Source organism: Phalacrocorax carbo, chromosome 5, assembly GCF_963921805.1.
Source record: "Phalacrocorax carbo chromosome 5, bPhaCar2.1, whole genome shotgun sequence".
NCBI classification, from domain to species: Eukaryota; Metazoa; Chordata; class Aves; order Suliformes; family Phalacrocoracidae; genus Phalacrocorax; species Phalacrocorax carbo.
The window spans coordinates 69,162,365-69,177,895 of record NC_087517.1 but is presented as its reverse complement, the minus strand read 5'-3'; the positions used below and the strand labels follow the sequence as shown (position 1 = coordinate 69,177,895).

The 15,531-nt window shown below is 37.6% G+C and overlaps 1 protein-coding gene across 4 annotated transcripts in view; it reads right to left on the bottom strand.

Moving 5' to 3' along the window:
- The window catches only part of CAPRIN1 (cell cycle associated protein 1), a 36,328-nt gene that overhangs the window by 16,786 nt on the left and 4,011 nt on the right, over positions 1–15,531 (bottom strand). For 3 of the 4 annotated variants that reach the window (XM_064452918.1, XM_064452922.1, XM_064452919.1), the window contains 7 exons: positions 9,855–9,917; positions 7,898–7,984; positions 5,204–5,442; positions 5,012–5,094; positions 2,918–3,055; positions 1,505–1,557; positions 1,332–1,418 (listed from right to left, as the gene is read on the bottom strand). In XM_064452918.1, the coding sequence (XP_064308988.1) occupies positions 1,332–1,418; positions 1,505–1,557; positions 2,918–3,055; positions 5,012–5,094; positions 5,204–5,442; positions 7,898–7,984; positions 9,855–9,917 (750 nt within the window). The remainder of the gene's footprint in view (positions 1–1,331; positions 1,419–1,504; positions 1,558–2,917; positions 3,056–5,011; positions 5,095–5,203; positions 5,443–7,897; positions 7,985–9,854; positions 9,918–15,531) is intronic. The other variant, XM_064452920.1, reaches the window with a different exon arrangement.

The following is a 15,531-nucleotide window of genomic DNA, read 5'->3' as shown; positions in this document are numbered from 1 at the left end:
ACGCTTGCTAGAAACACAGATGTAATTTGGGTGTAATTCAAGATAGACTGAAGCCAATCAAGCATTAACTTTAAAATACTGTGTCTTGTAAGAATACCCCAATAAAACATGTTTTTCATGTGTGGTTTTGGAGGGTTTCTTTGCCTTTTAAAGAGATTTCTTTAATCACATTCAACAGCAGTGATATTTTAGGGGTTTTTAAGTAAGGGAATGGAATACTATCACAGGATACTACCAAAATCATCCACATACATGGCAAAGTTGTCTAGTTAGTTCGAGAAGCCTCATACCCAACCTAAGTATTATTAAGTCTCTTGGTGGTCTTCAACACCATATGATATGAAATCTCAGCCAGTCTGAATGTAAAACCAGGCAGATTAGATAATCAGATCAAAATGGCTGCTCTCTTTTTCACTACTTGAAGAAATGATGAACATTTACTCCACTCCTACACTTTAAAAAGCCTGAAGACACCAAGGAAGAGAGTCCAAAAAATTGACCATCTGTAATTTTCTGCTGAAGGCTAAGTTGAATCAAAAATTAAGTCTCCAGCATGTGAAAGATGCTGCTGTTCCTAACAGAGGGATACAACCCAAGTTCCAACATACCAAACATGTGAACGACTCCATGTGACTTGTCCTTTCCAGGGTGTGAAGAACACAAATTCCAGTATAATAAAATGGACTTGACCACATAGTTAAGTCTCGAGCCTGAATTACTCAACAGAGAATGGATCCCAATAGCAACGTACCACAACATCACAAGTGAACAACCACTCAACTGCAAAGTAGTAACAAGTTAAACACTTGAAGAACTATAGTTGCTGAAAGCAGAGCTGTACATACAAGCATATTTTAACAGCAAATTATGTGCATACACTATCCAGAGTAGATATTAGTTGAGATATTAGTTTTCAGCTCCCTTTCCATGGAACTGCTTGCTCAATGAGGCGCACAACTATGCCATGCCGTCAGCAGCTGTGTACATGAACTTAAGTACTACATTTCCAGCAAAGCTCTCTTAAAAAAAAAAAAAGTCTTCAAAAAAATCTTTTAAGCCTTTTTAAGCCTAAATCTTTTAAGTCCCATTTTCCCAAACAAGCCACTAACAAACAAAAGCAAGTTCTCCACAAACTTAGCCAAACCATGTAGTTTTTACTTGAGGTACTCCTGAGCTAAATAGGTAGTTGAAGAATGAGTGAGTCCAAGCCTACTTAAATATATATTTTTATATATATCAGGGGAGAAGGGGAGCAATACTAAAACCTATCATGAATTGTGAGTCAGCAGAAACAGGGATTGCAATTTTACCTGCAGTACACAAGATCTTACCTCAACCGTTTCAACTGTCCACTCATCTACCTGTTCCTTCTCACTACTGCTGAACTGAGCCTCTGCCATGAATTGTCTGTTTACATACTAAAATAAAAATAAGAAAGGGTATGAAAGTAAAAGTAAGTGGCATTAAAGCTATACAAAATGACAATCTTTCCAGTGAATAATACCTCAGTTGATTCAACTTCGGTTGGTTCAGTAAATTCTTCCGCTGGATCAGGTTCTGTAAGAAAAACATACCATTTATGTGAAAAAAGATACCTAAACCAAAACCCATGTTAGACCTAGGAGATACAAAGTTAGATGACACACACCACCCCCGTGCCAAGTGGAATTTTGAAGAAGTATGATGCATTTTTGCAGTCATTTATCAAAACTATTTCAAATAAGTGTTACAGACTTACACCTAGCTGTACTTCTGTGTAGTAAGAATGAAGGGGCACACATTTATTCCTGAGTGACATTAATACCTAATATTATAAGCTTGCTATGCAGTAAGGAAGGCGTCTTGTCAGACATCTTCAAGGGGATGGGATTTTGATTAGATCTGAAATTAGATCCTCAACATTGCTGACTTGCACAGTTCAGTACCTGCTGGGTTCAGAAACAAACCCACTGTTGCAAAATAAGATAAAGAGGGAACTCATTTTTATTTTCTTCATTCTGAGACACAACAGGACATCAACAGAGAATTAAACAATAACAGATTCTCAGAGTTTTGAATTAAAGAGAAAAAAATCACACTAAATTCTTGCTATGAAGAGTTATGTTCAGTTACCCCAAATTTCCATTTCCTCCACAACATATTCAAAAAGAGAAAAATGGTCATGAACTTTTTTCAAGTTTGGTACCATACTCTCAAGTTTCCTAAGTATGCAGCATACTTCAAGAACTCTTCCCTTCTAACACAAAATTTAACTGGTGGGAACCACTGAAAAATCAAAAAGCTTCAGGCAACCAGAACTTTGATCTCTGACCCTCTTAACACTACAGACAAACAAAATTTTGTTTATAAATCATAGTAAGAAGTTCTACAGGAGAATAAAACAGGAAAGAGATGTCAGCAACAATTTGTTTGGATAAACCTGCTCCTAAATAACTTCATTTTTAGCCTGGGTTCTTTTTTCAGCAAGTGACATATTGGACAGACAAATGCTGAACTATGTGTTCAAAAACAAGTACTACTAAGTGACACTCCACAGTTAGAACAGTAAGCCTTTCCTTGCACATGACCCAAGACATTTACGATGTGATCATGAGAAAGGATTACGGTCCCTCCGAAGAAACTGGCAAGAATCAGCCTTGCACAACTCTTCTGGAACACAGCTCTGTTCTTCTTTTCTTATGGCTCAGAGCAGGGCTAAATGAATGGCTGACTGCCCCTGTATATGTTGCCTGGCTAGATGTATACCTGATCATCAAGACATGACACTTCTATTCAAAACAGCGTACACCTGAAGAGTTCTGAGACACATGCTTTCTGTGCTTAAAACTACATTTTCAATCTAATCATTCTGATGAATCCAAAGAGACAAGACAGCACAAATGAATACGCTAGTCACAAGGGATCTTCATATTCTTACCAGCTTCTGCTACAGTGTCTTCTACTGCAGGTGCAGGTGTTGCCTCTTCTTCCTCACATAATCCATTCTGATGGTTATGGGTGCTATCAAAGTAACTAGTTTGAAGAATACGTTCAACGATCTCCTTTAGCGCTTTGTCTAGGGAAATGGAAGAATTTGAAGATTAACAGTAACTCAGTCCTAATCATGCTTTCCTTCTTTCCCAAAGATCCCACATAAATTTTATTACCCTCTTGCTGGGAAGATGTTGCTGCCCCAAGCTACCCCACAGACACTACTGTTACAGAATTACTTCTGTCTTACATCATCATATTAAATACTTCAAGTTGCATTCAGAAAAAATCTGAGGGCCAAGAAGAATCTTAAGAGTATTTAATGCCCTTCAGAAGATTGGTGAAACACTCCAAAGCGAGGTAAAGTTTATGAGTTTAATTACCATACTTTTATTCCTGCTGTTTCAAAAATCTTGGTTGCTTAGTTTTCAGTTTTAGAAGTCACTGAAGTTTCAACCATGACCAATTTATTTGTCATTTTCTAATTAAGAACACCTTACTGTAAGTCAATTTCTTACAAAACAACTGTCAGTACAAATTTCCACAGGTACCACCTTCATGAAGGTTCTTCCCCTGAGGGGAAGTGGCTCAGAACAGCCTTTGTAAGTGAAACAAGCACAAGCTTGCACTCAGTGCCTCAGCTGAATGCTGTGGTGTCTTAACCCAAAATAGATCAGCCACATTGGCAAGGCAGCATTACTGACTGTCTTGGCCAACTAAAACCAAAACAGGCTCAAAATGGAAGATTCACAATGCACATCTGGCAAGTGACAATCACTGTATGAATCAATACATACAGAGAAGACCACCGAAATACATGATCACTCACCCCATTATAAGACAAAGCAAACCAGCAATGGCTGCCAATGACATTGCTAAAGGCTGATCCTGAGATCCAGATACAATACCCAGCACGACTTCATCCAGTTAAGAGAATGACTACATCTCCAATGAGTGTACATCAGCTCTCTCCTGAAAACTATCCCCACACCTTCCCCTCCTCCACCTCTTAAAAAAGTGCTACATATCTTTGGGCTCTCTCAAAGACCTAACGTCACAACCACAATCTAACATTTCAGATTTGATTTCTGCAGAACAAATATTAATTAAACAAAATGCTAGGCTGGTATCTCCTCACAAAATTTCATTTCAACAATATAAACAATTTGAAATTTCCTATTCTGCCACAAACAAGGAAAATATTACCACCATTAAGGCCATAATACCTTACAATCTCCTGTGTATCACTCCTCAATAAAGCAGGTTAGATAACTGCAACACTATCATTCCACTTTCTATGAACATAACACAAAACACTTTCAACAGCTCAATATTACTCTAATAAAATAAGGGTAATTGAAAATTTTTTTTAGAAGGGGGAAAATTGTTAGCCATTTTACCTGAAAAGAAGGATACTCTTCCCTAAAACTTTCCTACTGATTTTCAATAAACAGACTTCAAAAATTCTCCATGGTACAAGGAACAGCCAACTGCCTGCCTAGCAGAGCCATTTTCTTAAGGTCTGATGTTAGAAGCTACACATTTGTGAAAATGTACATTTCTGCAATGAAGCAGTCCATACAAAGGATCACACCCTGATTTACAGAGTAAATCAGTCAAAACAGGGCAAAACTAGAATGCTTTTTGCAGGAGACAAGGGGGAGCAGAACATCACACTAAATAAGGCCATGCCAGTTTCTATATTAGCTCATGCTATTGACAAAGCTCACAGACACATTTCCAGAAAAAAAAAGAATTGCTACTAAGCACCACCAGCAGCAGAATACTGCTGAAATAGCAGGAATGAACTAAGCTTAAATACCGAGTAATGCTGCATCAGTAAAAAAAAAAATACACCACACACTAAGTTCACACTTCAGTAAGTGATTCTGTTACAGTCCAGCTAAGGTCTGAAAAAAAACCAGCTACTCTAAAAACTCAGTAAGATAATTAGCGGCCAAAGTTCTCTTATATCAGACACTGTATTTTAGTTCAAGCACCAATTCAGTGTGCTCTCTCTTAATGCAGAGACTACACTTACAGGTTGTTCCACAAACTGTTTTTTCCTTCCCTTCCAGTAGGTCCCACAGGTGAACAGATGCTTGCTCATACTGCTCATTCAACCTTAAAAAAACAAGAGTTCATTTCTTACCAAGTGTTCAAATTACTACAGTACAAATGTGTCATTAACTGACTGAAAATCATAAAGAAAAGCACTTCACTGTAAGCCTACCTCACATTCATGTCTCGTTCGGGGTAAACTAGCTTGTAAAACTCATCCAGCATTGTCAGTTCCTCCTCTGTCAGTACCGGTACTCCATTTGATCCTTGTTTCAAGTCATTGCGCACTTCATCATCACCCAACTTGTCCAAAATAAACTGTAGCTCTAGTACAGTCTTTAAACGCTTCTGCTCAGCTTCTTCTCGCATCAGTTGCTCCCTGCGAGCTGTCTTTTTTATTGTTTTCTGGATCTGTTTCAAAAGAAAAAGAGATTTTAAATAGCTTAAACCTAGATTCTGTAGTGAACATAGGGGAAAAATTAGATTTGCAATGTCTTTTATTGGTAAGTAGAGATGGATGTTGGTGCTGAACTGATTTTACAATATTACAATAAATATTACAGCAAAATAACCTGAGAAATTTGAGGAATATTTTTTAAGCAGAGTCAAAACCCTGCAAATTAGGACAAACTTCAAAATCAATGCCAAAAACCTTGAATCATATCAGATCTTTATCATATTCTTACCTGAAGTCTGTACTTCTGCAGTTACATCTAAAGCTTCAGACATTAATGTTATTTCAAACAAGCCCAACTTACTATTATCCATTATGAAACATCCTGTAAACACTAAGTTATTTTGATCTAGATGAAAGTGGCAAAAATGTACAAAATGAACTATCTTTTAGATAAACATTATGGCTATTTACAATTTCTGGCTTCCATAACTCAAGGAGGACTTACAGCTATTAGAAAAAGGTACTGAGAAAGCAAACTCAAATGATTAAGGGGACAGAGCAGTTGCCTTATGAGCAGAGCCTAAGACTCAGGTTCTTCAATTTGGGGAGTAAGGGTGATCCAGATTTTTCATAAAGGCCACACAGGCCAGCAGATAACGTGAACAAAGCAGTTATTCACCATGCCCCATGATAGTAGGAGGCATTCGTTGAAACTCCTAGGAGATCAGCTTAAAACAGATAAACAGAAATACGCTTTTGTACACACCATGGGAGGTAACTCATGGAATGTTGTGCCACCAAAGGCTGGGGAGATAGAAAGTATCAGCAAGTTCAAAAAGGATTTGAACAAATTCTTGGACATGAGGTCCACAGACAGATACTAAAAGCAACAGGAACGCATCTGTTCTCCAACATTCTCAGCCTAAAGACCACAGATGCCGTAAGGGAATGAATGACAGACAATAATCAGCCCTGTGCTCTACATCATACCTTCAACAACTGCTGTCATATTATGGTCTAAATCCATCACTAGTCTGAACTCAGAGGATGTTTCTTCCATTCCTATCCTTAATCCAACCATCCAGCACCCAAAATTCAGCTTGCTCACTTTGTAACTATAAAAAGCTTTTATGTTCTACAAAAAAACCACACATCTAACTTATGGCAGTGAATTTCTCCCTCTGAAGCATCTATGTTTCTTCTTTAAAATCAAAGACTTATCCTAAAATCAACTCTAAGAGAACTAACTCCAATCAGGAAAAATTGCAACTGAATGTGAAAGCAGAGCACCAATTTACTACTCCTGGATTCCCTCGCTTCTTTTAGCGGTCAGCTGACCAGGGAAATATTTCAGGACAAACTTGTCAGAAGAAGGAAGTTCTTCATTACCAACATTCCATAAACATATATGGAACCCTGATGCAAGAAAAGCAAAGAAAAGGCTTGGCTTAGAGGCCTATAAATTTAAAACCACACCAAACATAGAAAGCAGTTTACAGTGCGAGGATGCTGATGCCCTTCAAATTATCACATAGTCTGTTCACAAACTAAATACACTCGTTAGACCAGTCTGCTGCACTTAACATCGACTACACAATGAATTCTACCAATGCTGCTGCTCTTTCCATAACTCATTTATGCTAACTCTCTTATTGCATTTAGAATCTTCCAGTCCTGTAGAATGGGTTACACTTTCAGCTGGCCCCAGAATTAATTCTTCCTTGCAACGATACCAGAGGTCTGAAGTGTGTCTTTTTGTTTGCAGCTCTTGGCACAAGAGAAATAAAGCAAAGCCGTTCATACAACTAGAGTTGTCTATTAGCTTTAGAACTTATTCTTGATTACACTGTTATTTAACACCCTTGATAAAACACCAGCCCAAAAGATTACCTGGTTTTACTATTATGCAGTTAACTTATCCTTTACGAAAATAGTATTAATCTTGTCCCACACTGCAGTTTCAGGCTGTTTTTAATTAACAAGACCGCAAGAATCTTGAAGAAGGAACCGCAATGTTTTCCGTTGCTGAGATTTAACATCCTACGGTAATACAGGGAAATTAAAACTCTCAGCCACTTGCCAGAGAGAAGCAGGCCTGCAAAATCTGTGTTCTTTTAGGAAAATGTTACTCTTGGCAGTAAGTGACTGTCTATAATGTTGCATGACAGGCGCCTTTTGCAATCACAATGTTTTCAACAGCTACATTTCATCAGAAAATGACATTATTTTTGTTCTCATACATTTATGTGGTCAATCAGAAAGATCTTTTAGGAATAGCCTTCAGAAAACCTGACATCAGCTAGTACACAGAGTAAAAAAACCCAGCCAAACATACAAGAAATGCTGAGCATTTCATCTCTGCAAATAGAGGCGACTTCTGCATCTAGTATTAGTGAAAGAGAGTTGAAAGCCTAAGTGTTCAGTATTGCAGCTGACAGCCCAACATTGCACCACTTGCTCTTTACTTACGTCTTGGCTCAGAGCCATAAAACTCCTCTGCAGTTCTTTAGCAAATTCCAGATTATTTGTCACTTCCTGGTATTTTGACACTGCATCCTAAAAAAAAAAGAAAACACAAAAGTAAACCATCACAAATAGAACAAAAGACATACTTCCAGTAAAAAAATCCTCACATTTTTAATTCCTCAGTGAGACACGGCTTCTCTGAATGGGACTGCCCTGACATCCCTGAATGCCTGCAACAATGTTAAGCCATATTTTGATTTTCACTGGCCAAAATATTGAAAAGACTTGTGTATGTCTTTAGGGCCTCTGGTTCCTAAATAAATATGCTAAAGTATGTGCATATATGCTTATATGCATATATGCTTATATGCATATATGCTTATATGCATATATGCTTATATGCATATATGCTTTAGCCAGTTTGACAGAAACGTTATACATAGCATGATGTTCCCTTCTCCAGAAATCTGTATTATTTGCTATTTTCTTAAATCTAATATTCTGTTTTACACCAAAACAAACCGAACTCCTTAACCCACTTGGCAGTACTGAGAAATTACAGAGAGTCAACTCGGGGAAAAAAAAATGGCTGAGACATTTACACTCCTGCTGTGACAAAATTAATAATAGGTATGCTCTTAGTAAGAACAACTGAGCCAAAAAGGTATGGTCCTACTTTCTTTGAAAAGGAAGGAACATGAACAGTATTTTTAAATTTTTTTCTTAATGATTTCCATTTGTAATATAGCTAACTAAGAAACTTACTCATTTACACATATTTTACATCTTACACATACACATTAGGTGATTTACAAAATTCGTCATTCTTAGCCAATTTGTAGAAGCAGAAGACATAAGTAAAAGTAACAAATGCTTTCTGTATTTATCCAGCCAAAATAGATTTTATCTTTATGAAGTGTGGTAGCCAGGCTGTGGTCTTCATAAAACTTAATTCATGAGCTTCCCTCCTTGATCTGAAATTTCAGTTATCTTCCCTGCTCAAACAGAAAACTTCTCATGGTTTATTTTCACAATACTCCATTAAAAAACTAAAAATATGCAGATCAATGATATTTCAGTTTTCAGCTGGCACAGAACCAAAGTGAAGCCTAGACAGATGAGAAGATCACATGGACCAAGGGAAGCAGCTAAGCCTTTTAATTGTTAACAGCTGCAAGAGTTGCAGAGTTAATTTTATTTTTTTCCTTCGCTCTTCTCCATGTTAAAAATAATCAACAAAATATTGTTGATTACTGAGCACCTGGTAATCTCTAAGTATCAATATGCCTGTTTGCATCTACAACTGAATTTAATTTGATACTTGCTATTTATTACAACTGGAAAACTGCTGTTGAGTCAAGCTCTACATCAACCTACTTCAAGAACCAGCCCAAACAAGGAGAAGCAGCATACATCCAGTAAGGCTAGCTTATCCAGAGCTTAGCTTATTTAGAGACTTAGCTAGTCACAGCTGCTGCACTGATAGCTGTGATATACACATGGACATTGCTTATTTTCAGAGCCCTTCAGAACTTGGTTTAAGCTACAACTCTAACTAGACCGCACAATATTTACAAGCTACCAAGTGGCTAAGCTCCTTAAGTTGTCCCTGGGCACATTTTAGGCAAAGAAAAGGATGACGTCCAGAGAACCTCAAAGGTATCATTTAGCTCTTTCAACAGTCCTAGGTTATAACGTAATTTTCACCACAGCTTCTTTACAACCTAACCTCAAAAGTGCAAAGCATTACAACACGTTCCTCTACCTATCCTTTCAGTTTCTGATGAACAGAAAAATGGAGATGTTCTAGCCAATAAAAAACTGAGGCCAAGTCAGAACTCAGAAGAATCTATCTTTTAATAAGGGGAAAGGGGAAGTGAAATTCATCTCTTCCTTTCCCCCCAAGATCACAAAACAATTTAACAGAGATCTGGTTAGTAATTTTTTTTTTTCTTTTTACCAGTTGGTCTTGATTCAGGCGTTCTCCCTTATTCATTCGTTCCTGGTAATCATCAAGTTTGCTCTGAAAAGAAAGAAAAATGCTGTTATGAGGAGCCAAAATCAGGTTACTGCTTTTTTCTGCTTGTGCTAACAAAACTAGGTGCTGTAACACTGCAGTAAACACAGATCATTAACACATTACACAAGCATGCCACTGTTACGCAGAAATAGTACCAAAGAAAACTTTATCTTCTGGGTTAAAAAAATGTAAATACTTCCCGAGAGATAAATATTTTTATGTTCTTTGGCTATCACAATACATCTTCACGACTAGTCTTAATTTCTGAGGAAACACACGTTCCTCCTAATGGGGAGAGCACTCTCAATGCGCATTTCCTTCAGTCCAAAGAAGAGCTCAACTCAGTTCTGCATCAGAGCTTATTACCACTGTATCACTACAGTACCAGAAACATGACTGCAAAAAAAAACCACTGTCAATGCTAATAAGATTTAGAGTGGTAATTCTTTGTACTTGCATCAGTTAAGGTAGTTTTACAGAATGTAAAACAGTTTCTAATCCTTTGTGCGAGAATGCCCACCAACACAATTCATATTAATAGCTCTAAAATATTTTTGTTCAAGAGCATTAAGATTTCTTTTTCATGGGAAGAAACTGAAAAAGGAATCATTAGGTTAATTTTCAGCAGGATCAGTTCTCTAATCTGCCTAAATACAAAACCATGGAAAACACTGACATTAACAGGTAAAACTTAAATATGCTGGAAATGACCAAAAACCTAAAGGTTAAGTAGAAAGTTTCTTAGAAAGGAAGCAATGTCTGTAAGAATAACATCATTCTTAAGCTCTAAGTTTTCACCATTTCTGTGTTATCATATATGCTTGTACTTATGGCACTTGTCTTGGTCTTATTAAAAGAAAGCCATTAAAATGAATCCTTAACAATTATCTTCCCAATCTAGAATAGCAACAACATGAGAAGGAAAGCCAACAGAAACACTTCATTTTGAATGTAAAATTATTAAAACCCTGATGCAACCACTGTTTCAGAATTTATACTTGCCAGAGTGACAGGTTTTTTGGTGGTAGTGGTCTTCGTTTTTTCACTAATTTTGCTGCAGGCCATTTCAGTTAAAATAGTTCACTCATGTTTTTCTAGCTAATTCAACTTCTATGCTCAACCTCCAGCCCTCTGGAAACATCAAACATGAAACATTCTAATGAGAAAGTTCTTCTTACACAGTACTGGATGCCTAGCATCACTTACTGAAACACAGAGCCACCCTTATGAGACTTGGTCCTTTTGATGTCACCTAGTGCCAACAGTTTATTTCTTTGGAAATCCTATAGGTTAGATTTAACACTGAAATACTACATCTTCCAGTGCATCAGACCCAGTAATGTCCTAGGCAAAGTCAAAGAAAAACTTCCTGAGCTCCAAAAATATATCACTGGGAATTTCATGCTGGGGACAGACGCTAGCAGAGTAATAGCTGTCAAATGCAGCAGCCACAGTTGGTAATCTATCAGAAGAAATACCCCTGAAAAGCTTTTGGCATATTAGAAATCTACCATAACAGGAAGCAAAGTCATTTTACTCGTATACATACTACTTTCAGAATAGACAATGACATGGTTGGACAATTACAAAAGTAGTTTTTATGATTTAAGAGATTGTAGCTGAGCTGTGGAGTCAAAATGGAGGGTAAAGAGCTCAAACATTGCAATGCCCCAGTGAAAAGCCAGCCAGGTTGACCGACACCTCTGCTGCTTAAGGTAGCTTAAATCCTACAACAAACTGGCTTTGCAAAGAAATTTTTAAAAGTTCCTGCTTGCTCGAGCCACTTACTCCCGTGCTGCAGATTCACAATGCCCTTGGTCGCACTGATGCAATTGTTTGTGAGGCTGCACAGTAAAAAGACTGAGCCAGTTTAAATATGAGCCAAAGCCAGTTTAAACAGTGTCTACAAAAATGGATTAAAGAACCCCTAATTTCTGTGATGCAGTTTCCAACACAAACCCATAAACAACAACAGTAAAACAAACAGGACAGAACATCAAATTCTAGGAGAACACTACTTAGATCAACTTTGTTGAAGAAAACATACAGTGCAGAATTATGCTGCAAACCACTCACATAATCCATTTTGGTGGCTAAGGGCATATGGGAGGGAAGAGACAAAAATACCCTAACTACCTGCAATCGTTTCTGCCTCATTTTTCCATGCAGCCTTACTTCAGCACGGTTTGCATCTCCAGATTAAGCATATTGCAAGAACATATTCAAAGAGTCCATAAGTTTTTCTTCAGTGGTCAAATATTCTTAAGGTCTTATGTGAATGCTTTGTTCATTTCCATTCAGCAATGTTTCAACTAAAAAACAACGGGTAATATGTCTGTTTCTAACCATTAGAAGTTACTTCTCTTCACTTTTCCGCCTTAAAAACACCCATATCAGAGAGGTAAAAGCAAAACAAGGAAAGCCCTTTCAGCTGCAATGCAGAGGACAAGCAAATGTGTATTTAGTTACATGTTATCACCAAGATTTCAAATGCCAAGTAAGCTTTTTTCTTTCATCCCAAAACATAAAAATCATCCTGAACTGTGAAATCCAAATGCTGCATTACACAAAAATATTACAGAAGCAAAATGCTTTCTTTTTAATCTGTACTGTCAACTAACAGCAACCTAAGAGCAGCATTAGTGCTGTAAAATAACTGCAGTAAAATTCCTGCTTAGCAACCTACTGCAGTGTCTGCAAGAAGTAAAGATTTTGTTAATTTTACCCCGCCTTACACCACTTGAGCCTCACTCACCATGGATATACATCTTTAAGTTTAAAAGCTAAACCAGCAGGAAGAAAAAAAAAATCAAGCGGCAAAGCGAGCACATAAATTGTCTCTTAAACAGCTCATGAGTCAGCAGACCCCAGTTCTGCAGATACCAAGCTTTCTTGCCACTAAGATACCCAAAGTATTCTGGAGCTCCCTAGGGGAAAAGCACTACATACAGGCTACCGGGGGCACAGGGGGAAGGTGGTGGTGTTCATTGCTGAAGTATGCCCTGGATTTTATTTTAACAGGAAGCCAAGATTGAGTTACTTCATTATGGTAACAGACACCTTTCCCACACTGAAGTTCTCATTACCTTCTCTGAATTGCCTCAAAAATATCATCCTAAAGTATACAAAAAACACCAGTTACATCACATTAGCTTCAAAAATAATACTGGTTTTAAAAATGCATGACCACTCAGCTGTGCTGTTACAGTCATTTACAGTGCTATGCTATAAACTGGATCACTGGAATGGTCTGATTAAAAATAACCCTTAAAAAGGGGGCCAGGAGCAGGAGGGAGGTGCTATATTTAACCAGATAGTTTCAATGGTATGGTTTATACCACTTAGAGCAGCAGAAGTGTATATGACAAGCTGCAAGGTGGAAGGGGAGAAGGTAACCTCTTCAACCAGCTGAAGTAAACATTTTGTAACGCACATTTCACTATAAGCAAAGAAAGGATGGAGGGAACTACTCTAAGTCTGTTTTCTGAGATATCTCAAAAACTGAATGTATTTTTTAACAGCATTAAGCAATTAAGATAAGCCAAAATTTAAAATAGCTGCTTTATAGATTTTCCACTGAAGCAAAAGAAGAGCCAAGCTATGCAACAGAAGTTTATTAACTTGTTTTACATTTGTACATTGTCATTTATTTGCCCTCCACCATCACCTCCACACTCATTCATCAGTTTTGCTGGTCAGCAAACACTGCCCAGAAATGACTAAAGAAATCCAGTCTTCCTATTTCCTTAGGAAAATAGGCAGAAAAAGATCAAAAAGGTAAGACACAAACTGTATCAGGAATGAAACACGGAAGTTCAGAACCTCTCAAAAAACCCCACAGTCCTCATGTTCACTATCTGGGTACACTTCTTATTATACACACACACACACCCCCCAACAGAAGTCCCAGGAAGCTGTTTCAGTTCTGAGTTATAACCAAGATGTAATGAAACATTAACATCAATACTCCAGAACACAAAATACCGACAGGTCTTCTGTTTAAACGGAATTAATTTTTGGAATAACAGTTGTAAACATTCTTGTCAGTTTTTCCCCAAAAGTCTGTCAATTTTGACAATTTCGAAAAAAATATTGGTATTGTTTTTTAAGCAAGTGACAAACCAATTCTGAGACTGCAGTCTGATGACCAGCTTACCCCAGAGGACACTGACCACAAAAGGAGTATTCTGCTCACCACATGTCCTTGACCCTTCCACACACACCACCAAGGACAGCCCATGGCCACACTGACAGCTGAGTCAGGAGCCTTATCCAACCAAATACGTCAGACAGACACGAGAAAGGCTAGGGGCAGGACGCACTCCTTCCCAAAGAAATGCAGAACTGATAGATAAATACAATCTTCAAAATGTAAACCCTTTAAACTCAAAGAAGTTGACTACAGAGAAAAAGAAACCGCTTCTGCAATAAAACCTGAACTAAGTTAAGCCACAAAGTGAAACTCCTAGAAGTTCTGGTGGCTGCATACAGTTAAAACAGAGCAAGCTGAAACCAGAAAGTACCAACCACCAAATAATTTCACAGACAAACCTACTTGGGTTTTAAGAGAAGCTTGGTTATCCAAAATCGCTATCAAAAGAGGTTTCAAAGAAAGATTCAGGCTTCCAGTATACAGTTTTGAACAAATTTTACATTTTTTTTTTTTGTTTCAGAATCACATTTAATCTCCAAATTTGAAACCAAGCTTTGCAATGAGAGCTTCTGGAGAGACACTCACAAGCCTTGAACATCCAAGTGGCCCAAATAATGGTGCAAAAGCACTTAAGAGTGCTGCTACTGATGGGCAACTTGAAGCGTAGCGCTTCCCTGCTATCGTTAGCTGCACCTACAAGAAAAGACGACCAATCTCGGCTTTTACTATAGGTTCGTAACTGTTTCCTCTGGCAAATCCAATATTTTATTGAACCAAGTCAGATCAACTTGAAATACCCATCTACTGTTCCAGTGAAAATTCTTGTGCAATATTGACAGAGGCATCTTTAAAGGACTCATTTTTCAACCCAGTCAGGATGATGCTTATTTGGAAACCCAGAGACAGGCTGATAAAGCAACTGCATCTTAAGGTAGCAGCTACAGTTAAAACATGCCATTTTTTTAACTGTATACACCAAGCTCAAGTCATGTCAAGTAGTTTAAGCTAATATAGTTACTTCATATTTACAGTTGCCCAAGAATAATAATCTTTGTGATCGCCTGCCGATACCTTAAACCATGTGTTCGCAAATGAGGTTTTGTCCCTCTTATAGATCATTTGGTTTTGGAAACCACTTCTACACAGCTTATGCTATATTACACTAGCTGAAAGCAAAAGTAACTTTGTTTCTTTCACTTGTCATTGTATCAAGACACAAGCTTGATCTCAGCTTAATTTTGCAAGGTTTTTCCCTCTAGAAAACAAAAAGCAGGAAAGGCAGGGAGAATAATAAAAATCAGGTCTTACTGAAGTATTTTCTCCTAGCGAAGTGGGAGAGCTAGTAGGATTCTAACCTCTAACAAAAACGTACAGTTCATGAAACTTTTACATTAAGTAAGTACATTAAGCTTGTCAGCATATACTAAAGCTTCGTGTCTTGTAGAGAAAATGCCCCTTCAATTA